At 35.8% G+C, this 23348-nt stretch overlaps 3 protein-coding genes across 4 annotated transcripts in view; 2 read left to right on the forward strand and 1 right to left on the reverse strand.

Moving 5' to 3' along the window:
• Nucleotides 1-4132: 4132 nt before the first annotated feature.
• ids (iduronate 2-sulfatase) lies at nt 4133-16304 on the reverse strand. The gene is made up of 8 exons (XM_039675311.2): nt 15957-16304; nt 15674-15851; nt 15393-15481; nt 12973-13173; nt 12723-12893; nt 12500-12626; nt 10549-10722; nt 4133-4917 (listed from the first exon to the last, which is right to left on the reverse strand). The coding sequence occupies exons 1-8, from the start codon at nt 16170-16172 to the stop codon at nt 4397-4399; spliced, it is 1677 nt and encodes a 558-aa protein (XP_039531245.2). The 5' UTR covers nt 16173-16304; the 3' UTR covers nt 4133-4396.
• Nucleotides 16305-16684: 380 nt separating this feature from the next.
• Nucleotides 16685-19585, forward strand: LOC120481586 (lysozyme g). Of its 2 annotated transcripts, none has more exons than XM_039675313.2 (5): nt 16685-16820; nt 16969-17052; nt 17142-17338; nt 17888-18026; nt 18245-19585. In XM_039675313.2, exons 1-5 carry the CDS (start codon nt 16817-16819, stop codon nt 18376-18378), a joined length of 558 nt encoding a protein of 185 aa, XP_039531247.1. In that variant the 5' UTR covers nt 16685-16816; the 3' UTR covers nt 18379-19585. The 2 variants fall into 2 exon arrangements, with proteins under 2 accessions (XP_039531247.1, XP_039531246.1); XM_039675312.2 differs by having other exon boundaries at nt 16688-16820; nt 16936-17052.
• Nucleotides 16694-23348, forward strand: part of LOC120481588 (lysozyme g-like) — a 53310-nt gene continuing 46655 nt past the window's right edge. The window contains exon 1 of the mRNA XM_089134756.1: nt 16694-16820. Within this exon, the coding sequence (XP_088990882.1) occupies nt 16817-16820 (4 nt within the window). The 5' untranslated portion in view covers nt 16694-16816. The remainder of the gene's footprint in view (nt 16821-23348) is intronic.

Genomic DNA, 23348 nt, shown 5'->3' on the forward strand with positions numbered 1-23348 from the left:
GTTGAAATCAGTGGGGTCGCTCTGTCCATTTTACTGTCTATGGTTGCCGCCGAACTGCGTCATTGCTTATTACCATAAAGTAATCAGCTCATTTAGAATGAACGACTTCCAGCCACTTTGACGCTTTCGCCGGCGGAGGTGTGAACGCACAGTTAGTCATAGGTTCAACTATGCTTAATATATTACTACAATAAGTGCATGCAAGTTATGAAACAAGGACACTGTAAAAAAGGTGTTACACAATATAATATAATGGTAAATATGAATGTATAAATTGATTAATAAATGAATAGATTAAAAAGGTATTTAATTCATGTTTTAAATTTAAATATAATAAAACTGTAACACTTGTGTGCATATATCTCCATTTCAGCAGCAAACTATTAATCCTGTATCTATATATTCTGAAGGTTTTAAAGGGGAGTATTTTATTTTTCAGGCTGTTGACAGTACTTTCTGGATATTTAATTACATTATGACTCATTTGCATTTTTAAGCATGCATTTCCAAAAACGTGTAGCCTAATCCAAAAAAAAAAAAAAAAGTATTTAATCTGGGAAAGAATGATGATGTATATTTTTTTTCACCTGTTCAAGTCAAACATTATAGAGGACCCAAAAGAAGAAATGCAGTGTGACTTTTGCACTTGTTCATCCAGTGGTTTACGCATAAGTTTGCCAGCTATTGTTTTTGGATGCTTTTCCACAGTCACTATAACTTTGGAAAAAAAAAATGCAGCATTTGAGACAAGAAAACCCACTATCAAACTCCAGGCGTAATTACTCACATTCTCACTGTGCTTATGGAAATCAATGTTTATTATCCAGAGCAGTGATCCCTAACCATGTGTGCATTGATTCTGTGTTTGAAATCACCCAACATAATGGAGTTAATACAAACCATTTATCATCACCCGCTCTAATTCTTTTTCCAGATGTTAGTCTTTAGGTTATAGGGCACAAATGTTAAAATAATACTATACGTCAATGTTTGTTGGAACAATGCATGACAGGTTTTGGTAAGTTATTGTCAGTGTTGGTAACACTATACGTAATCAGACCTTTTTCAACTAGTAAAGCAGCGCATTACTTTTAAATGTACAAAATATATCAATTACTTTTTCAAATACAAAAACTTTTTTAAATACTTGTCCCCAAGTTTCAAGTACAGAGGCGTTGTGTGCACTATATATGATGGTTATTGACTTGTAGTTCTAGACCAAATGTGAACATACATTTACTCATCTAACTTGCACAAAATACAGATTTGGTATTCCTCAAGATGAATGTGAACTGCAAAACTCAGAAGATTATGCAAACCTGCAGTGTGTTTCATTACAAAAATATACTTTATGTATTTAATCTCACTTTATTAACCAATGTCAGGCAGGAATTTGCATTTCTGTCAGCCTGAGGCTTCTTCGTTTCACTTCTGGTGTGAAATTGCCTTTACATTGGCCAGGATGTGGGCCGGATCTGGGCCGAGTTTGTGTTGCTGTCTGGAAGCCCAGGTGAGAAAAAAATAACACAAAAGTAAAGTAGCGCAATATATCCGCAACACTGGTTGTTTTTTCTTGCTAGAATATATTGAGAGGAGCAATTTAGATTTATATAGATAGATATCTATAGCTAGATATTTAGATAGATATTTTTATTAGGAAATGTAAAGACTCTTCAATCCTAAAGTATCACAGAATCAACAAGAAAGGCCAAGTTTGGTATGAGCAATTCAAATATCGGCTTCAATCAGCCCTGTGGATTCTTCTCCGACTGCCCTGACCTTGCTTTTAGTCGACAAGAAAAAAAAAAAAAAAGAGAGACAGCAGTGGAATTTTCCGGACCAGCTGGCAATGAAGCCTGTCTGCTGAAGCTGAATATATTGGCGGTCCCAAAGGATCCCCTCAGTATAACACTCCTGCTGCACTCTTATAAGAACACACTTGAAAAAGGACAGACACAAAAATAATGCGCTTGCTTTGTTTTGTTGTTTTTCCTTCTGAGAGAAAGCGAGAAAATGTATTTATGTTGCCGCATAAATATTGAAAATATTCCTTCGAAAATAATTCATACTCTGCAGGTGTAAACAATGTGGCATCGAACACCAAAGAGTGCAGTGAATCCAAAATAAACCTGAAAAGAGAAAGCAGGTAGAAGTGTTTAAAATGCAGACTAGTATGGCACAGCGTTTTGACTTTTATTCATTCCCAAGATATGAATTTTTTATGTCAACTATTCAATTTCCACTAGTTAAAATGCCAATTCGTGATAACAGGAATTAGATTTCTCCTTGTAAAAAATTGTAATTCTTGATATCAACAATGACGTCATCGCAGAAATATGAATTCTTGATATCAGGAATTAAATGTCAACTAGTGCAACTACATATTATTCTTGATATCAAGAATTGATATCCCAGGAATGGCAAGCCGTTTTGACTTTTAATCTTGATATCAAGAATTAAATTTATATTCTATTTATATTCAAATTCATTCTTGATATCAACAATGATGTTTCACTTGCAGAAATACATATCAACTAGTAAAAATTATAATTATTGATATTTGTAATCTGTAATCACGACTTAAATGTCATAGGCTGTAATTCAAATTCAATTGTTGATTTTAATTCATTTGTTAGTTGAAATTACATTCCATGAATTCAAGTAAAAATCATATTTTTCTAAATAAATAATCATGTGGTTAGTGTCTATTCTTTATATCAACAATTGAATTGCAAATATAGTAAAAAAAAAATAATAAAAATGAATATCAATAATTCGATTGTCACTAATGAATGTGATTCTGTAAAAAAATATTGTTGGTTTAACTTAAAAAATTAAGTAACCTGGTTGCACTTAAAATTTTTAAGTTGATTGAAATGGAAAAAGTGAGTTAATACAAAGGAGAGTGAAGGAGAATGATTTAATCATCAGAAACTCAAAATAATAAGTTATCTGAACTAAATAAATGATTTAAGTTGATTTGACAAAAGAAAAAATGTTGTGATAACAAATCTTGAAAATATTTTTACAGTGCTGTTTTCTTTTGTCAAATCAACTTAAATCATTTATTTAGTTGAGATAACTTACTATTTTGAATTTGACGTCATTTTTATATCAAGAATTGCCATTGTTACTAGTAGAAATCTAATTCCTGATAAGATTTCACATTTTAACTAGTGAAAATTGAATAGTTGATATCCAGAATCCATAACCTTGGAATTAATAAGTCAAAACGGCTTGCCATAGTCTTGTGGCATGAAATGAGTCTAGGGAGAAAACGCTCGGTGACGTCACAACATGCAAACACTGCTAATCTAATCGAAGACGCTGCAGCAATTGCTTTCATTTTTTTAAATGTTGGCCAAATCATTCATCACTGTTAAACTATTCTCCGAGGTGTATCCGGGCAACATCATTTGCAAGTTTTCACATTTAAGTATCTAATTACCTTGGCAACGGGTGCAGTGGGAGCGCATGACTTGAAATTCTATATTTAAGTTGATTTTCATCACGCTTGCTGGGAAAACAAGAGCAGTGTGCTGGCAGAGTCTCCATTGGCCTCCAAGACAAAATACAATTACGACTTAGTGACCTGATAAATTGCTGAAGCAGTGTTGTCTGAGCAGAGCTTTCTATTTCTCAGAGACTTAAATTAAACTCATTTCTCACTTAAGTTGACGTTACATCATTTCCATGCATCACGTTCTGAAGGGAACGAGGAAATTAAGTCTATGGACTCATATTTATCACGATATAACCTTAAATATACTTAACAAGAGTGAATATTACCTTTTATTCTTTTAAGGAAAGCGTTAAGGAAATTTATTCCATAGCAACTTTATGAGGTACATGATTAGTCTATTAAATAAAAAAATCAACCAAAACAAATCACAAATATATATATTCAAATATATATATGTGTATATATATATATATATTATATATATGTGTGTGTGTGTATATTCTTTTGAATGAGGTCTGAAAGCTCTTTTATAGGAATCTTAATGCTTAAAATAGGATGAATCCAACTGTGAGTGCAAAACAGATACTGCAATTCTGTTTAAGATTATTTATTATGTAACATTTCTCAATTTTTATTTAAATCAGAATAAATTAAAGGCAATATAGCAAATTCTTCCGTGATGCACAAATACTTTAATGTGAAAATATAATTTATTATAAAAATGGTACAGTAATGAGAATGAAAAGTTATTAGCATTATGATCATGATATTAGGTGGGAGAGCTACTTCATTATCGTGACAATATAAGCAAAACAATCTTCATGGCCATAAAATAGGCTTTATTTTCGGTCTTTCAGTTTTTGATGAAGCATGTCCAGACATGTTCCCGACAGGTTTTGTAACATAAACATTCCCTTTTCTTTGAAACTAGAATCACATAATCCCTTTTGATTTCAACCCGCTGCTGAGATACATTACATGATGCTTTAAACTCTCTGTCCATGACGGCAGCATGCCAAGCTTGTGCAATACAGTGGCGTAATCGAACTCCTCGAACACGTTATTGTCCTCTCCCGGGTCTTCAGCCAGGAGGTACATCTCTCCCGCGTGGATGTCCGTCATGTTGGGCTGACAGTGGAGCGGGTCAAAGCCCACCCATAATGTGTAGCGGTAGTCAGTGGAGCGGATGGAGTAGCCCATGACGCGGATATCGGCGAGGTCGGGCAGGTCAGAGTTCTCCTGGATGGAGTCGGAGGGCCGAGGGAACTGGCTGAACGAGTAGCCTTCTCTGTTGGGGCGCCTTTCTGGGATGAGACGGGTCCGGCTAACGCCCTCGGTGCACAGCTCCATCTTAAAGGATGACACGGGACAGCGGCGCAGGGGACGCAGTCCGGCCAGGTTCGACAGTGTGGGGAAAACATCCACCAGCTCCACCATGCTCTCAACCCCTTGACCTGAGAGGTGCAAAGAAGGACAAAAGAGGCCTGATGGAAAGCTATGATGGAAATTCTCACTGTGAGATTCAGATGCATAGCATTATTCTGTTATGATTATTTCTCAGAACCAACCATTTTTACTCAACTTTACACAATTCGGCTATTATAAAGAAGGGGCAAGTTCCATGTTAAATTCGGAAGTAGAAGCGCTGAAATTCTTCATGTAGCTTAAAACGTACTCCAATAATCTTTATTTACAACTTCGCAAAAATCCTTCTTTTTTTTAAGTGTAAAAACAAAATGTTTAGCATCATATTCAGTAGCCTTTCCCCCCCGTTGTATAACTGCATCACACTTGTTGAAAACAGGGCTTTAGTTTGGCTGGCTAATCTTTTTTAGGGCCCGAGCACTAACAGTGCGAGGACCCTATTGAAACTGTTAGGGTTATTTTATTTATTTTTTTTATTTTTTCTGCAAAGTAAGCGCCATTTTCGGGGCCGCAACATGCTCAAAAACTCACCAAATTTGGCACGCATGTCAGGACTGGTGAAAAATTTCGTATTTTGTGGGTTTCACGGACGGGCGTGGCAAAACGGCACGCTAGCGCCACCTAGAAAATTGGAAAAAATTAGCCCCTCGTCCATGTTCAACCTACATGCACGAAATTTGGTTGGGACGTGTATCATATCAAGATGCACAAAAAAGCCTCAAGAACCCATACCCTAAACTTGACAGGAAGTCCGCCATTTTGAATTTGGCGGCCATTTTTGGACGATTTAAACACTCCGTACTTTAACGAACTCCTCCTAGGGATTTAGTCGGATCGACTTCAAATTTCTGCTGTGCCTTCTAAAGTCATTGACGATGTAAAGTTGTGCTATCTGCGCTTTTTCGTCGATGGACGTGTCCGTGGCGTCGAAGATTCGCCATGAAACAGGAAGTTGTAGTAACTTGGCTGTAAATGCCCAGATCTGCACGAAATTTTACACATTTGACAAGAGTCCCGTCCCGAACAAATCTACATGCCGACATTCACCCACAGTCATAGCGCCACCTGCTGGCAACAGGAAGTGAACTTTAACGAAGCAGCCCCCGCCGCTTGTTTGACCGATATGTACGAAATTTCTGTGGTACATCTACCATGACCAGACGCACAAAAAAGCCTCAAGAACCCATACCCTAAACTCGACAGGAAGTCCGCCATTTTGAATTTGGCGACCGATTTGGGACGATTTACACACTCCGTACTTTAACGAACTCCTCCTAGGGATTTAGTGGGATCAACTTCAAATTTCTGCTGTACCTTCTAAAGGCATTGACGATGTAAAGTTGTGCTATCTGTGCGTTTTCGTCGATGGGTGTGACCGTGGCGTCGATGATTCGCCATGAAACAGGAAGTTGTAGTAACTTGGCTGTAAATGCTCAGATCTGCACGAAATTTTACACATTTGACAAGAGTCCCGCCCTGAACAAATCTACATGCCAAAATATTCACCCACAGTCATAGCGCCATCTGCTGGCAACAGGAAGTGACCTTTAATGAAGCAGCCCCCGCCGCTTGTTTGACCGACATGTACGAAATTTCTGTGGTGCATCTACCATGACCAGACGCACAAAAAAGCCTCAATAACCCATACCCTAAACTCGACAGGAAGTCCGCCATTTTGAATTTGGCCACCCATTTGGGAAGATTTACACACTCCGTACTTTAACGAACTCCTCCTAGGGATTTAGTCGGATCAACTTCAAATTTCTGCTGTACCTTCTAAAGGCATTGACGATGTAAAGTTGTGCTATCTGCGCGTTTTCGTCGATGGGTGTGTCCGTGGCGTCGATGATTCGCCATGAAACAGGAAGTTGTAGTAACTTGGCTGTAAATGCCCAGATCTGCACGAAATTTAACAGGTTTGACAAGAGTCCCGCCCTGAACAAATCTACATGCCGACATTCACCCACAGTCATAGCGCCACCTCCTGGCAACAGGAAGTGACCTTTAACGAAGCCGCGTAGCAAATGCACATCCGCACTGGCTGAGCTGCAGAAAATGCAACACGGCTGCCTCAGACCCCGACGTGCTACAGGTGCGAGGGCCCGCCCATCGCTGCTTGCAGCTTTAATTTAACTTGCTATCCAACCCGATCTCACGGGAATTCGTACGAATTTTACGAGGTGGCTAATTCGTAAGAATTTGTACGACCTCACTCGTACGATTTTGCTAAATCGTACATATTTTACGAATTAGCCAATTCGTATGAATTCGTACGAATGACCTACCCCTGACCCCGCCCCTAAACATAACCGTCACGTGAGTTTAGACAAATCGTACAAATTCGTACGAGTGAGGTCGTATGAATTAGTACGAATTAGCCACTTTTGAATCACTCGTACGAATTGGTCGTGAGATAGCGTAGTGCTATCCTATAGAGCATAAAGGCCCCTTCACACCAAAAATGTATAACTATAAAGATATTTCTATTAGCGTCCACATCAGCGAGCGATATGTTCTGTTTATTATAAGCACTGCCGCTTTAAATGCTTGAGCTCATTACAGCAGGATGGATTCTGATTGGCTGTCAATGTCTTTATTGTTCATCATCTGGATAAAATCGTTCTGAAAGTGATTCCAATGAACTCTGCTATTCTTTAATACTGAGAATGATCTTGATCGTCCTCCTTGGTGTGAACAGGTCTTATCAGTGAACATTCACTCAGCCGCCTTATTCCAAAAGCATTTTTCCCCTTTCATTTTCACCATAGGTATTTGAAAACAATATTCAGTAAAGACTTTAACCAGATGCACTAAATTAGCTAGTTTCAAGATGAATCACAGCCTTAAAAAATTTAATAAACTAAACAAATGGATAATACTGTATACTTAATGTCTTTTATAAGGAAATGAACTACATGCATTACAATTTGCAAAGCAATTCAATCTGAAATTATGGTATAAAACAAAAACCGTGTATGAAATCAATTGATGCAATATCGGATGATTACCAATTTCATAAATATACACTAACGTGCAAAAGTAAAAACAATGATATTGTGAACTATTGTAGTGATTTAAACGAACCGTTATTCTATTTTAATACATTTTGAAATGTAATTTATTCCTGTGATGTCAAAGCTGAATTTTTAGCAGCCAGACTTTAGTGTACTATTTATGGAAAGTAGTGTTGCATTACTTTTGTATTACTTTTTCTCACCTCGGCTGGGTTTTCTTGTTTGCTTTTTATCAACAAAAGAAAAGGACGCAGGAGAAGAAAGCTCAACACTTACAGTGGGGACAAAAAGTATTTAGTCAGCCACTGATTGTGCAAGTTCTCCCACTTAGAATAATGACAGAGGTCTGTAATTTATGAGAGACAAAATGAAAAAAAAATGCAGGAAATCACATTGTAGGATTTTTAACGAATTTATTTGGTCTAACAAAAGTTCAACTCAAGACTTTGTAACGCAACCTTTGTTGGCAATGACAGAGGTCAAACGTTTCCTGTAAGTCTTCACCAGGTTTGCACATACTGTAGCTGGTATTTTGGCCCATTCCTCCATGCAGTTCTCCTCTAGAGCAGTGATGTTTCGGGGCTGGGGTTGAGGTCTGGAGACTGGCTAGGCCACTCCAGGACCTAGAAATGCTTTTTACAGAGCCACTCCTATGTTGCCCGGGCGGTGTGTTTGGGATCATTGTAATTCTGGATGATCCAGCCACGTTTCATCTTTAAGGTTCTCACTGATGGAAGGAGGTTTTGGCTTAAAATCTCATGATACATGGCCCCGTTCATTCTTCCCTCAACACGGATCAGTTTTTCTGTTCCCTTTGCAAAAAAACAGCCCAAAAGCATGAGGTTTCCTCCTCCATACTTCACAGTAGGTGTGGTGTTCTTAGGACGCAACTCTGCATTCTTCTTCCTCCAAACACGACGAGTTGAGTTTTTACCAAAAAGTTATATTTTGGTTGCATCTGACCACATGATATTCTACCAATCCTCTTCTGGATCATCCATATGCTCTCTGGCAAACTTCAGACGGGCCTGGACATGTACTGGCTTAAGCAGGGGGACACGCCTGGCACTGCAGGATTAGAGTCCCTCTCGGTGTAGTGTGTTACTGATGGTAGCCTTTGTTACTTTGGTCCCAGCTCTCTGCAGGTCATTCATCAGGTCCCACCGTGTAGTTTGGGGATTTTTGCTCACCGTTCCCACGGGATGAGATCTTGCGTGGAGCCCCAGATCGAGGGAGATTATCAGTGGTCTTATATGTCTTCCAATTTCTTACAATAGCTCCCACAGTTGATTTTTTTTACACCAAGCTGCTAGCCTATCGTAGATTCCCTCTTCCCAGCCCGGTGCAGGTCTACAATTTTATTCCCGGTGTCCTTCGACAGCTCTTTGGTCTTGGCCATGGTTGAGTTTGGAGTGTGACTGTTTCAGGCTGTGGACAGGTGTCTTTTATACAGATAACGGGTTCAAACAGGTGACAATATTACAGGTAACTAGTGGAGGATAGAAGAGCTTCTTAAAGAAGAAGTTTTGAGAGAGCCAGAAATCTTGCTGGTTTGTGGGTGACCAAATACTTATTTTCCACCATAATTTACAAATAAATTCTTTAAAAGTCCTACAATGTGATTTCCTGTTGTTTTTTTCTCATTTTGTCTCTCATAGTTGAAGTGTACCCATGATGAAAATTACAGACCTCTCTCATCATTCTAAGTAGGAGAACTTGCACAATCAGTGGCCGACTAAATACTTTTTGGCCCCACTTTACTTTATCAATAATAACAAAAATCGAAACGCAAATGTGATGTATATCTAAAGTTATTTGTATGGTTGAATTGGATCATTGAAGGTCAGCAGCAAAGACATTGAGTAATAAAGTGAGATTAAAAACATTAAGTGTATCCGTGTTATTTACAATTTAATAATTGCAGGTTTGCATAATATTCAGAGTTTACATTTCAATGTTTTTTTTTCGGGTCGAGGAATACTGAATCCGTTTTTTTTTTTTTTCAGGATTCTTTAATAAATGATTAAACATTAAATAGCCGAAGGCCTCATAGCATGTCTGTCTTTAAACTGCACACGTTATTGCTAAACATTTCTGTTGTCGTTGTAGTTTTTCCTTATGAAACCCAAGTCTTTGCCATAACAAACCATAAAATATATATAAATGCATGAAATCCTCACACTAAATTTAGCCACTATTCTGGCCCCAGCTCTGAAATCTCCATGAAATTTACTGATACGGTTACTGAATATAGCACAGTTTATTAGAGCAACAATAAGCAACAATCCAGAGCCCACTGTGAGAGCAATAACTCTCAGGACTTATTAGCTTCTCTATGCTGTGGCATTATCATTACAGTCATTACTCCAGCTGCTTATGCTGGGTGTTTTCTAAAGATTGCCACAAATGTGCACTTGAGAGCTGAAAGCGAGAAGCACCACCAGATGCGTGTGCTCTCGGTAAAACCTTTGCACTGCACAAAAGCCAAAAGAAGAATCAAAGCTCTAAATGGGCCGATACTTTAGGCATAACATCGTTTCCAGTAAGCTGATATCACACGCTTGAGTGACTTCGGTTGGAGTCTCGGATACTTGTGAAGGACCCTTGCGGTCTTTGCGTGATGACAGCTGCTTTGAGTAACATTACCTTTGCCAAACTGCTCCCGCGTGCCCTGAAACACGTCGATGAAGGGGAACGTCTTCTCCCCGGGCCGAGAGAGAGGTGAGGTCACACCTGGCTTGTACACGATCAATGGCACTCGGGTGGCCACATCAAAGTTGCTGTATTTGGCCCACTCGCCGTGTTCGCCTAATGACCAACCTGAGAGAGAAAGAGAGAGAGGGAGAGAGTTAACCGTGAGAAAAGTGCTCCGAGTCACAGAACGAGCAGTTCAAACGCAGTGTCTCTCATTTAAGGTATAACATAATTGTGGCATAACGAATGAACGCAGAAACTAGAATTAAAAAAGGAGACAAATTTAACTAATTAGCTTCAAGATTTTTTTAAATAAAATGTTATAATACAACATATATGGGGTATTTCCAGAAACATTAGATATTGAAATAGCACCAATTATGTGCAATATGTTTTTAATTTATAGTGTGTAAGACTTTACAATAAGATTTCATTCTTTAACTACTTTAGTTAACATAAGCTAAGAATAAACTGCACTTGTACAGCATCAATGTAAATCTCTACACTTATGAATACATTTTTAAGATTATAATGAACATTTTTATTAACCAACATTAACAAAGGTTAATAAATGCTGCAAAAATATATTTTCTAATTGTTAGTTCATGTAAATTAAAGAATTAGCTGTTAACCAATTAGACTTTATTGTAAATTGTTGCCATGTATGTATATATATATATATATATATATATATATATATATATATATATATATATATATATATATATATATTTTGTTGTTGTTTTTTTGTATAATGTAATATTTAAGAACATTTTATACCATTATTATTATAGATATTTTTAAGAGGTTATACGTTTTATTCATGTCAGGGATATTATTATTATTTTTTTTTTTTGAAACTTTTCATAAAAAACATTTTGTGACTTGAAATAAAATAAACGCTAACTTAAATGAAATAAAATTTGAAATAACTTAAACGCATTTTATCTCAGCTAGTTGCCAAGGCAACATTTGTCATTTTTATGTAGTTTAGCCTGATGTACCAAAATAACTAATAATAATAATTATAATAATAATAACTACAGACATATTTAAAACACACACACACACACACACCTAAATTACTCAAATTAAAAAATAATAATAAAATTAAAGTATAAAGATAAAATCTAATTCAAAATATGAATAAAAACTACAATTGTATCTCATTGATACTAAATCAAAACTGCTTCATGTTGCCAAAGTGGAATTTCTTTGAAAAAAAAAAAAATATCTTGCTGTCATTTCAATCAATCATTCTAGGCCAATTCAATACAAATTCATGCATTAAAGGTGAGCCTACTAATATATTCAGAATTTTGCACAACCCTGTATAAGAGCCACTTAATGCACTGCATGAATGTTTATTATGACAGAAATAATAAAAAAAACGTCAGCCATAGACTAACTGAACCGACAATTCAAAATGCAATTTGTGCTAAATGAAACAAAACAAAAAAAAACTGTGACAGCATCATTTCTGAAAAAAACTTACCAGTATGTGAATTCAGAATAAAATGGAAGCCCACAGAACAGACTGAAAATCTCAGCATTAATATAAACCAAATGCATCAATACTGCCATCTAATGGATGTACGGTAACACTTTACAAGAAGTTTCAACTACCTTAGTTAACATGAACAATACTTCTTGAGCATTTATTAATCTTAGTTAATAATAATTACAACATTTACTAATACATTATTAAAATCAAAGGTTTCATTTGTTAACATTAGTTAATGCACCATGAACTAACATGAACAAACAGCTGGATTTTTGATAACTAACATTAACAAAGATTAACAAATACTGTAACAAATGTATTGCTCATTGTTAGTTCATGTTAGTTATTACATTAACTAATGTTACCAAATGTACTATCTGAATTGATTCTTCAACAAACCGTGATCGGAGCTAAACACCACTATAGTGTTCTTGGCGAGGCCGAAATCATCGAGGGCTTGCAGAATTGTTCCCACCTGAGCATCCACATATGACACCGAGGCAAAGTAGTGCTGTCGGATCTGCAGCTACAAGATGAGGACGGAAAAAATATAATAAGAGATCACATTACCTATATCATGCCAATGCTATGCTAGTACTAAATCTCGAAGTGTGACTAGTACCTGGAAATCTTTAGGAATGGGGCCGTAAGGAAAGCTCAGATTTAACGCCTGAACATCTTCCCTCTTGCGGATGTCAGTCCAGGGGTTGTAGGCCACATCAGGAAGTTTCTTAGGAACATCTGGGTCTGGAGCCAGAGTCATATTCTCAATAGGATAGAGCTTTAGGTACTCCTATAAAAATGCAATATTTCCCAGATTTAACAGCTGCTCATACAGCATGTCATATGCTTCGCTAAAAACAAACACACACCCGTGGGATTCGGAAAGGAATGTGAGGTTTATAGAAGCCAACAGCCAGGAAGAATGGATTCTGGGAGTCCTTCATTGAGTCCAGGAGTCGTACGGCCTCTGCTGTATTCTCAATGTCAGGAAGGGTTCCTAAAGGCATCTCGGACACATCCACGGGACACAGTAAATTACTGTGCAGTGTGCCATCTTTGTCTTTGCAAACCTAACAGATGAATATAAGATCCCGGTAATAGGTAATTGCGCCTTTGTATCTCACAATTCTGACCTTATTTAAAAAAGGTCCGAATTGTGAGATATGCGAGATGGAAACAAGTGAGGATTGCAAGATATAAACTCGCAATTTCTCATAATTCTGAGTTTATCTCACTAAATTGTTTCAATAGTGAGATATACTGTGTAGTACAAAAGAAGTCAGAATTGTGAGATTTAAAAAAAAAAAAATCACTACTGCCTTATTAATTGTTTTATTCAGTGGTGGAAACAAGCTTCCATAGGAAATAAACGATTAATCGCATCCAAAATAAAAGTTTGCGTTTACATAATATATGTGGCTGCACTGTGTATAATTATTTTATATATATATATATAAATACACACACATGATTGTATATATTTAAGAAATATTTTCATGTATATAGATTTATATATAATTTATATTATATATAAATAATATTTTTTTTCTTAAATATATATGCATGTGTGTGTATTTATACATGTACAAAATAATTATACACACTAAACACACATATATTATGTAACTCAAACTTTTATTTTGGAAGCGATTAATCGCGATTAATCATTTGACAGCCCTAATTATAATCATTTGGATATCCATTTGTAATGTATCGAACTCACTAAATGCAACTTGATTTTTGTCCTTTTCTTATCGAGCTAACAAGTTGAATCATGCTCTCATGAACTTTACAATTATACATTAAGTATAAACATTTGTTTAACCGAATTAAATGTTATTTATATTTAAATGTGGGTCATTTTTCTATATGAAATATTTTACATTGAAGGTGATCCATGCTTTAACTTAAATCAATCGGTGCCATCACCTGTCTATTTACAGACATTCATCAAAAAATATCTTATGTTATGTTCAACAGAAGAAATAATTTCAGGTTTGGAACAACATGAGGGTAAATTATTAATATTATAACAGAATTATATTTTTTTAGGAATTTAAAGGGATACTCCACCCAAAAATGAACATTCTGTCAACATTTACTCACTCTCAAGTGGTTACACACCTGTATGAGTTTCTTTCTTATGTTGAACGCAAAGGAAGATATTTTGAAGAACGATTGGAACTTTGACACCATTGACTTCCATAGTATTTATTTATTTATTTATTTATTTATTTTCTACTATGGAAGTCAATGGTGCCAAACAACTGTTTGGTTCCAATCGTTCTTCAAAATATCTTCCTTTGTGTTCAGCAGAAGAAAGAAACTCATACAGGTTTGCAACAACTTGAGGATGAGTAAATGATGACAGAATTTTCATTTTTGGGTGGAGTATCCCTTTAAGTATGCTGTTTTAACAGCATTTTTCACTACAATTTTTTTATGTATTTATTTATTATTTCATTAATTATTTTATTTACTTAATTGTTGTATCTGATACTACCTTAATTTGCACAGCCGACCTTAGAAACACAAGAAGCCCTCAAAGGATTATGTTACAAATTAACCAGCAGGTGTCAGGATTGTATAAAAGTGAGAGAGATCAGAGATTAAATAATGGTTTAACAATGTTTTTTGTAATGGTGGGATATATACATATATATATATATGTGGTGGTGTAAGGGGTGTAAGGATGCACTCATGTCACGATTTGATACATAAACACGAAGATACGATATTATTGCGATACTCCAAGACATATGGTAATATGTCCACTTATGTCTGGTGTCACAAAAGTGACACCAGAATAAACATTTTCATGATTCTGAAACTGAAAATACAGAATTATCTCAGACTAATAAGCTTGCACTCTTTCACTGACTAGATATATTTAAAATAATGTATAGGCTATGTATTTTACTGGTGTTGTACGACATTTGGCATTATCAGAAACCACAAATATTCCCCCATTGCATTAATTATACATTATATATAGTAATTTAATGTCGTAGTACTGACACTAAAACTCTGTGCACTTGAATTGTGTCACACACAGTAACTATAACATAGACTGTAAAAAATAGAACTATACACAATATTGTCACTATCCATGATACATATTGTTGCAATTTTATATTGCAATATATTTTGACACAATATATTGTTACAACCTTATAAACAATGTGTTTGTTTGTGTGTGTGTGTGTGTGTGTTTACAGGACAGCATGGGTTTGAAAGCACATACATTGAGGAAGTGTGTACACATATCCACACCAACTCACACACTAACCTTCCTCTTTTCATATTTAAAAGAGGGTGGATGATACGGCGGTACAGACCAGCTGTACGGGTAATCATCCGAGTGGTTGGAGGCAATGCCTTGAGGACGAGCACGTAAAAGAGAAACATTATTAGATAAACATCAAACCAGACGGTTAACACATGAAAGGGTTACAGGGCAACTCTCGTCAAAAAGAAATGCCAAAATGAAAAAGAACAAATTTAGCATAAAAAAATCGGATTGTGTGCATTTTTACATCATGCATACAGTGCATCATGTGGTCTAGTTACCAGGATGGAAGACTTTTCCCACTGATAAAGTGGTGTATCCATTAGACTTGAAGTACTGAGGGAGTGTAGTGTAGTTCCCTGCATGAACTCTCCAGTATGAGTTGAAATCATACAGCTTTGTTGTGTCTGGTCTTCGACTTGTTAGGAAAGACACCCTACTAGGTCCACAAACAGCTTGCTTTAAAAGAACATAACGTACACCTGTAACTTAAATGTGCACTGCTAATAAAGCTTTATATAGTATCATGCATCTATGGTTTTCATGACCAATATTTCAACATACCTGGGCATAGGCGTTATGAAACACCGAGCTCACAGATGCAAGCTGGTCGATGTTTGGAGACTTGACCACTGGATCAGAATAGCAGCCTAAAGTTGGTCTCAAATCATCAGCAAGTAGATACAAAATGTTGAAATTTTTGCTGTCTTTTGCAAACACAGCTTGCCCCAAAACGTGTAAAATCAAAACAAAAAACCACATCTGAGTATTTACAAACATTATGTTAATATGTTTAATAAAGCGATATAGTTTAAAGTCAATACTATCGTATCTGAATCTTTATTTTATGTTGTAACATGTCCAGTTACTTCCAGTGTTTTTTGTTTTGCTTCCTGGTTTTCATAGACTGGCTGCTGGGGACTGTTCTTAAAGGCGCAGTACACGTTTTTCTCTGGTGTATTGATCGTTTTTCTCGATTCTATGTTTTGTTAGTGCATTAGTATAACGTGAACCAGCAATGAGTAATTACAGTATGTAGGCTATTTGCTAATATTAATATTATATTAGTTCACAGGGAATTAACAGTTAACTAAGTGTTTTTTTTTTGTTTGTTTGTTTGTTTTTTGCTAAACTTTCATTAGCTAAGATTAGCTGACGCTTTCATTAAGATAAGATACAAGTTAAGCTAATACATTCTGTAGATGTGTTGTAGTTCATGTTAACTAAAGGGGGTAACAAATGAAACCTTGTTTAATCTCCAAACCTAAAAAAAGGGGAATTCCCCGAAGTCAGCACTTGATTTTGCCCCACCTTCACTGCAGAGCTGGTAAAACAGAAAGAGAAACCAGTTCGACAGCAACAAGTTAACAAAAAAATCTGTGGTCTTGATTGTTTTGTTTTGTTTACAACATTTTCGAGTCATCATGGGTAAGACAAATAATGTTATGCTAAATAATACCTTACTTAATGTGATAGGCTACTAATAGTCTAGTAGGCTACATTAATGTTCTGTTTGAAAATCATTGGTTTATCCTTTTTAAAGGCCTTCAGACGATATTTGCCATGTTTTTTGTAGCATGCATATATGGAGACATCATGAAGATAGACACTACCGGTGCATCAGAGGCGACAGCAAAACAGGATAAATTAACCGTAAAGGGTATGACTGTCTAACTGTGTCCAGTAACCAAACTTTACCAATATAGCCTATGCTCTACATTATATTTTATAGATTTATTATTTTCAAAGGTGTTGAAGCCTCCAAAAAACTGGCTGAGGCTGATCTGACCCGGATGGATAAATACAAGAGTATAATCACTAAAGTTGGCAGAGCAAAGCAGATGGACCCGGCTGTGATCGCGGGGATCATATCCAGAGAGTCCAGAGCCGGGGCCGCTCTGAAGGATGGGTGGGGCGACCGTGGCAATGGCTTTGGTCTCATGCAGGTTGGTTAGAGGAATAAATCTAGTCTATTTGAAAACAATAACTCCATGACAGGGAGATCTTAATATGAGGGATAAACGGTGTGCAAGTGCACATAAGATGGGTGTTTAAACTACAGTAAATCTGAAAATAAAATGGAAATACTAATCAGAGAGAATAAATGAAAAGCATTAATGTTATATATTGTTTTGCATTAAGGAACCTAAAAATAATGAGCATTCTTTGTTTTGTTTTTGTAGACAGTTGGGAAGGATTAGGATATAACAATATACACTGTATGAATTCAACACGTCAAATATTGTAGTTTGTCAGGCCATGCCTCCACCTAATGAGCAAATCCAAAGACTTGTGTTACATAAAAAGATGATGTTGGGTTGTTGTTGTTTTTTTCAATTATTGTGTAAACTTGATTTTCCCAACTTCCCTATTCAAGCAACAGTCCCCCTGCTGTGCTTCCTTAATTTGCCACATGTTGACCCAATTTATTAATCTATAACATTTAGTTGTTATTCTCTTTATTACTGATGTTTTTGTTGTTGTTGTTTTTTCAGGTTGATAAACGCTACCACACTCCAGTAGGTGCATGGGACAGTGAGGAGCATGTCGCACAAGGAACTGAGATTCTCATTGGCTTCATTAAAGAAATTAAAGCAAAGTTTCCCCAGTGGACCCAAGATCAATGCTTTAAAGGTAGGGTTAGGATACACTAGTATCTCAGAGTATCCATAAAATAACTCTAATTAAAACTTTTATTAACTTAGAGTACACACGGTCATGTAAACTTATAAGATTTCACAAAGGTTTTAGAAGTAATGTCAACTTTGCAGAGTATAAATGTTAATAGTAGGCTATGTGATTGCCTTGATTTTAAGTGAGTGTTCCTAGTGTGATTATAATGTCTGTTCCAGGGGGAATATCAGCCTATAACGCAGGTGTGAAGAACGTCCGTACATACGAGCGCATGGACGTTGGCACCACAGGCGGTGATTACTCCAATGATGTTGTGGCCCGAGCTCAGTGGTTCAAAAGCAAGGGCTACTGAAGAACAGTAGTTATAATCTTTCTTTTTTTTTTTTTTTTTAATTCTAACTGTTGTCAAAAAACTCGGTACTTCGGTACCAAGTCGGTACTAAAAAAAATGTTACGGTACCAGCTTTTCTAGGTACCGAATACCAGTTCTAGACGCGCTGTGAAAGGTGCACAGTTGCGTCCTCTTCATAACGGCTCTCTCTCTCTCTCTCTGAATCCACTTGTTGAAACGAAAGGAGGAAAGAGCCACATATGGAAATATTTTGGATTAGGCTAATGTCACGTTGCCATAAGAGGCCGATTACATGCAAATGCGCAATTTCAAATATAGGCGCGAGGCAAGCGCGCTCATAATAAAAACTCGTTGCATAGCAACGACAGACGCCGCGTGAGAGCAAGCGCTTTGGAAAGAATAAGCACGCGCAAAAATATAATAAAAAAAAAAAACACGCGCGATATGTGAACGGCCTCTAAAGTGCTTTCGGGGTAGTTTTACGAGTACATGAGCACAGTAGTATCCAACCGACACCAGAGGTATCTGGTATTAGTAGCCTATCGATGCATCCCTATTTATGTCATTTAATGTCAGTGCCAGTTCTAGGCGTATTCCTGCCGTTATAACTCAGCAGTTTTAAAAAGCCTTTTCAAAATTAAATATGAATGCAGTTTTAGATTAAATAAAAGTACAGTAAAATCAAATAAAACATGTTTTTTCTCCTGTAGCCGTTTGGTAATGCTACAATAAGATACCATTTATCAACATTAGCTACTTCACATCAACACATTGAGTGAACAATATATTTTTACAACATTAATTAATGTTTGTAAATGTTATTTAATAGAAACACTTTATTGTTCATGTTTGTTCACTTCATTCGTTGTGCATTAAATAAATGTTAACGGATTAGAACTTTACAAACAACTTTAAAAATGTGTTAGTGTATACTATTGTTTATTTTAGGTCATTTTATCAAATTTTTTTCTAAAGTGTTTATAATACAAATGTACAGTTTCCATAGCCTACTTGTAACCGTGATAAACACTTAAATGTAGGCTAAATTTAAACTAAGCTTTGGTACCGAAATTAGTACCGAGAACCGTGAATTTTTACTGTATTGGTACCGAATACTGAAATTTTGGTACCGTGACAACACTAATTCTAACCATTGTTCACTGTTCTGTATTTTTGGGAATTAAATAAAACTCAATTATTCATTTGATCATGTGTCTTTCATGTAATATAAATTTCATGATCACCCTTTCTTCTCTGTAAAGCACAAAACGTCTGAGAAGGGAACGAGACATCTGGGGCCTCATGTATAAAACTTTGCATAGATTTCATCCTTAAAGTGTGCGTACGCACATAAGGCAGAATTTGCGTACGCACAAAAGTTTTCAGATTTATAAAACCGTTCGTACGCCAGAACCTGCGCAGAATTTACTTTATAAATCCCAGTCTGCGGGAGATTATGCGCACGTGCGTCTCCTCCCCGAAATAACCATATATGGAGATTACAACGCCTAGTTTAAATATGCATATCCTAATCTGCATATCATTTTCATATGATTATTCATCCACGTGATACGTTTAACGGTACAAGACATTAGGAAAATATGAAATGCGGATGTGCCGTCACATTATTACAAACATTTTTTTTAGTAGCCTATATCCTTGCCTTGTTTTTGAATGAATAGTAAATCAAATAGTGTTAAATACATTTCAGAGAAAGTTTTTCTCAATCTTTTCCACTGGCCAAATAGTATTTTTAATTGATTTATATTTTAATGGAAAGAGATAGACATGGTTGTGCATTATTTGCACGAAACAGTTTTCTCAGACAATCTCTAGTTAAAACATTAAAACACATGCCAGAAGAAAAGTGTTCAAAAGCAATGCATCCACAACAAATAGGTCTATTTCTATTTATTGAATTTATATATAACTTCTCAGTAATATGTAACTGATATGTAACTTCTCAGTAATATGTAACATATAATATATATGTAACTTCTCAGTAATGATTGCATGTAGTTTAAGAGTTTAACTCCAGTAATGAGAACGGCATATTTAATCTAAATGTTTATATCAGAAGTAAAACATAGTTTAAACCATTTTCGTATTTATTTAAACTGTTAAATTGGCCAAATTGATTAATTCAGGTGTGTCTGATTATTATTGCCATGACAACTGAGGTCATGCAGGCACACCTGGATTAATCAAGTTGGCCAATAATCGCAGACAGGAAACAAGGAGCTGGCTGAAGTTCAGGAAGTAGTGCAGCTGGGCATAAAGCCCATTCTCTGGTTCAGAAACGGATCAAGGACTAATCACCGCCGTGAACCTCAAGCAGGCGCGACTGCAAACTCCACAGGCCTATTACAGTCGCATCAAGCCTACTTCGGTGCACAGAACGAGCCTGGAATGGAGGAGGACTTTAACTTCCGAACTTTGTTCCTCGGAAACCTGCATCCCACGGTGAGTCATCACTGCCACTGTCAGTAGCCTAAAAGAAATAGGGTTTCGTTCCAACAAGTGGGGCACTATACCTACTTTTTTTTTATTTAACATCGGAAAAATATAGAGATTCCTTAGGAAAAAGTTCTCCGCACACAACCTTGCAGTTTTTGAGAAAAATTATGCTAAAATTGCCCATTTTGAAATAAAGCGAAACCATAGGGAATTTTGCATTTTTTTTAACCTGTTTATCATATAAACCCAAAAATGCAAAATTACCACTTGAGTGAACCAGTAAACTACAAAATAAACCAATTTGAAATGTGTGATATACCTGAAGTTGCCATCTAGGCACAGTAAACATAAGATTATCAAGAAAACTTCTATCATTAACATCCCAATTACTTCTCATTATGTTGTTCCAATTCAAAGGTAATGTTTGAGGAAAATCTGAATAACAAATAGAATTCAGCCAAAATATAGCTAATAAATAAAAAAAATAAAACACTTTTCAAAATAACACTGGTGAATTGTCAGTTCGCATATACAAACAGTAACTGCACTGCATGTACACTGTAAAAAAAATATTACATGGTATCTACTTAAAAAAATGATGCTATAATATTACATGTATTATATTTGAGTAGATTTTAAGGTGTTTTTTGTGTGTGTGAGATCTACCCGAATAAATTAAGTAAAATGTCCTAAATTATTTAGTCTATGGCACATGATGAATTTAATATTATTAGTGTAATGTGCCTTTTTTTTTATTTAAGTCGCCTCACAAATAAATCAAGCAGAATTTACTCGCTTGTCTTAATGAAATTTACTTAATTATAACATTTACTGCCTTTTTTCAGACAGTAAATGTTATAATAATGAATACATAATGCACCTTTTGTTATCAAACATGCTTTCATTCTGTATTTTTTGCACAAATAAAACAAATCTATATAAAATGTAAGACAACAGTTTTAAGATATGAAAAATAAAAGCAAAAAAAAAAAATGCTAACATTTTTCATGTCATTGAGAAAGATCATTTTGTTACACAAAAACCTGCGCATACAAATTTCTGTTGGAAAAAGTCACATTCTTGACTAACTTGTGAATAACTTGTAGCAAAACATATAAAATAATTTGTACTTGCTGAAAGCCTGTATGTAGAACAATATTAAACGTTCATCAATCAATGCCGTTTTAATTCAGAACTTTCCTTGGTCATAATGCATTGTCTCAATCAAAGTCATTAGTTTGTTTTTAAGTGTTAGTAATTTCGGGGAAAACTTGCAAACATCCAGTTCCAAGAAGAGCTTCTGAAAGGCCTCAAAAGTGTGCCTCAGTTCTTTCGGGTAGTTGTGGTTTAGTGCATATATATATTATTTTCAAGGTGAAAATGATTCATTTGCATGGATCCACCCCGAAGAAAACGTCTAAATGTCACGTTTTTAATGAAGCAGCCTAATGAGTGTAAAATGTCTATTTTCCGGCGTCCCCCAGCTCCTCGTTTAAGCAAAAGGTACGCTAAAACAACGTATTACATCGACGTTAAACCACGTTAACCGTGTTAACCATAACCTTTTAAATAGCTACTCGACCTAGTTCCATTGCTTAGCAACGGGAAGAAACTCCTGTAACTTCAGTGCCCAACCCGTATCACGACAAGACGTGAAATAATCACGTTGGTTCAATTTGGAAAACGTGTAGATGTCACGGTTTAGTTTAAACTCAGAACCATAAATAGGGCTATACTGCCCTCTTGTGTAAAATTATATTTCTATATTTATTTTTCCAACAAATAAAACCAAACCTGCAATAAAACCCCCTCCAATACATCCTTAAACTCAACAGATGCAGTGGCTCAGTTGATAAAGTGTTGGGCTTTAATCAAGATGACCTGAGTTCAATTCCCATACTTGCGTTAAATTGTTGTGATTATATCAAACAAAGTGGCCTAAACATCATTTCTTCAACCCGGTATCGTGACAAGACGTGAAATAATCACGTTGGTCCACTTTTGAAAACGTGTAGATGTCACGGTTTAACAAAGATACTGTAACAAATATACTGCTCATTGTTAGTCCTTATTGTAAAGTGTTACCAAATAAATCAAAAAAATGACTTAATCTGGCTTTGTATTAAGTACTAGGAGATGGCTGCCAAATTTGATATTTGTATTGGGCACATAACTAAACAAACAACCATTTGATCAAGGAAGTTGAAATTTGGTACGCTTGCTTTTCATTTCATTTCATTTGTTATTTATTAAGCACTTTTACACGACTGGTCGTTAAACAAAGTGCTGTACAAGAATGGAGACAAAAAACAACCATTCCAGATAAAAGTAATTTTTTTTTTACCACAACTTTTTATTTCTCTTCACTTTCTTTTCCTGCCTGTAGCAAAGTTAGATTCCATTGTCATCAAGTTGCTTCATCAAAAGTAGCTAAACCTTTTTGAGGTGTATGAAACATCCACTTGATAAATCTGTTATGATTCACTGTGCTTCAACTAATAATATAAAAAGGA

This window comes from Pimephales promelas, chromosome 9 (genome assembly GCF_988280905.1).
Source record: "Pimephales promelas chromosome 9, fPimPro1.hap1.1, whole genome shotgun sequence".
In the NCBI taxonomy this organism is placed as follows: Eukaryota; Metazoa; Chordata; class Actinopteri; order Cypriniformes; family Leuciscidae; genus Pimephales; species Pimephales promelas.

Coding starts and splice junctions, on each gene's coding strand:
- ids (XM_039675311.2), bottom strand. CDS start 16,172: ATGTTTGTAAATACTCAGATGTGGTTTTTTGTTTTGATTTTACACGTT. Junction 15,852..15,956: donor TTCATAACGCCTATGCCCAG/GTATGTTGAAAT, acceptor GTTCTTTTAAAG/CAAGCTGTTTGTGGACCTAG. Junction 12,894..12,972: donor TTCCTTTCCGAATCCCACGG/GTGTGTGTTTGT, acceptor GCATTTTTATAG/GAGTACCTAAAGCTCTATCC.
- LOC120481586 (XM_039675312.2), top strand. Junction 17,339..17,887: donor ATGGCTTTGGTCTCATGCAG/GTTGGTTAGAGG, acceptor TTGTTTTTTCAG/GTTGATAAACGCTACCACAC. Junction 18,027..18,244: donor CCAAGATCAATGCTTTAAAG/GTAGGGTTAGGA, acceptor TGTCTGTTCCAG/GGGGAATATCAGCCTATAAC.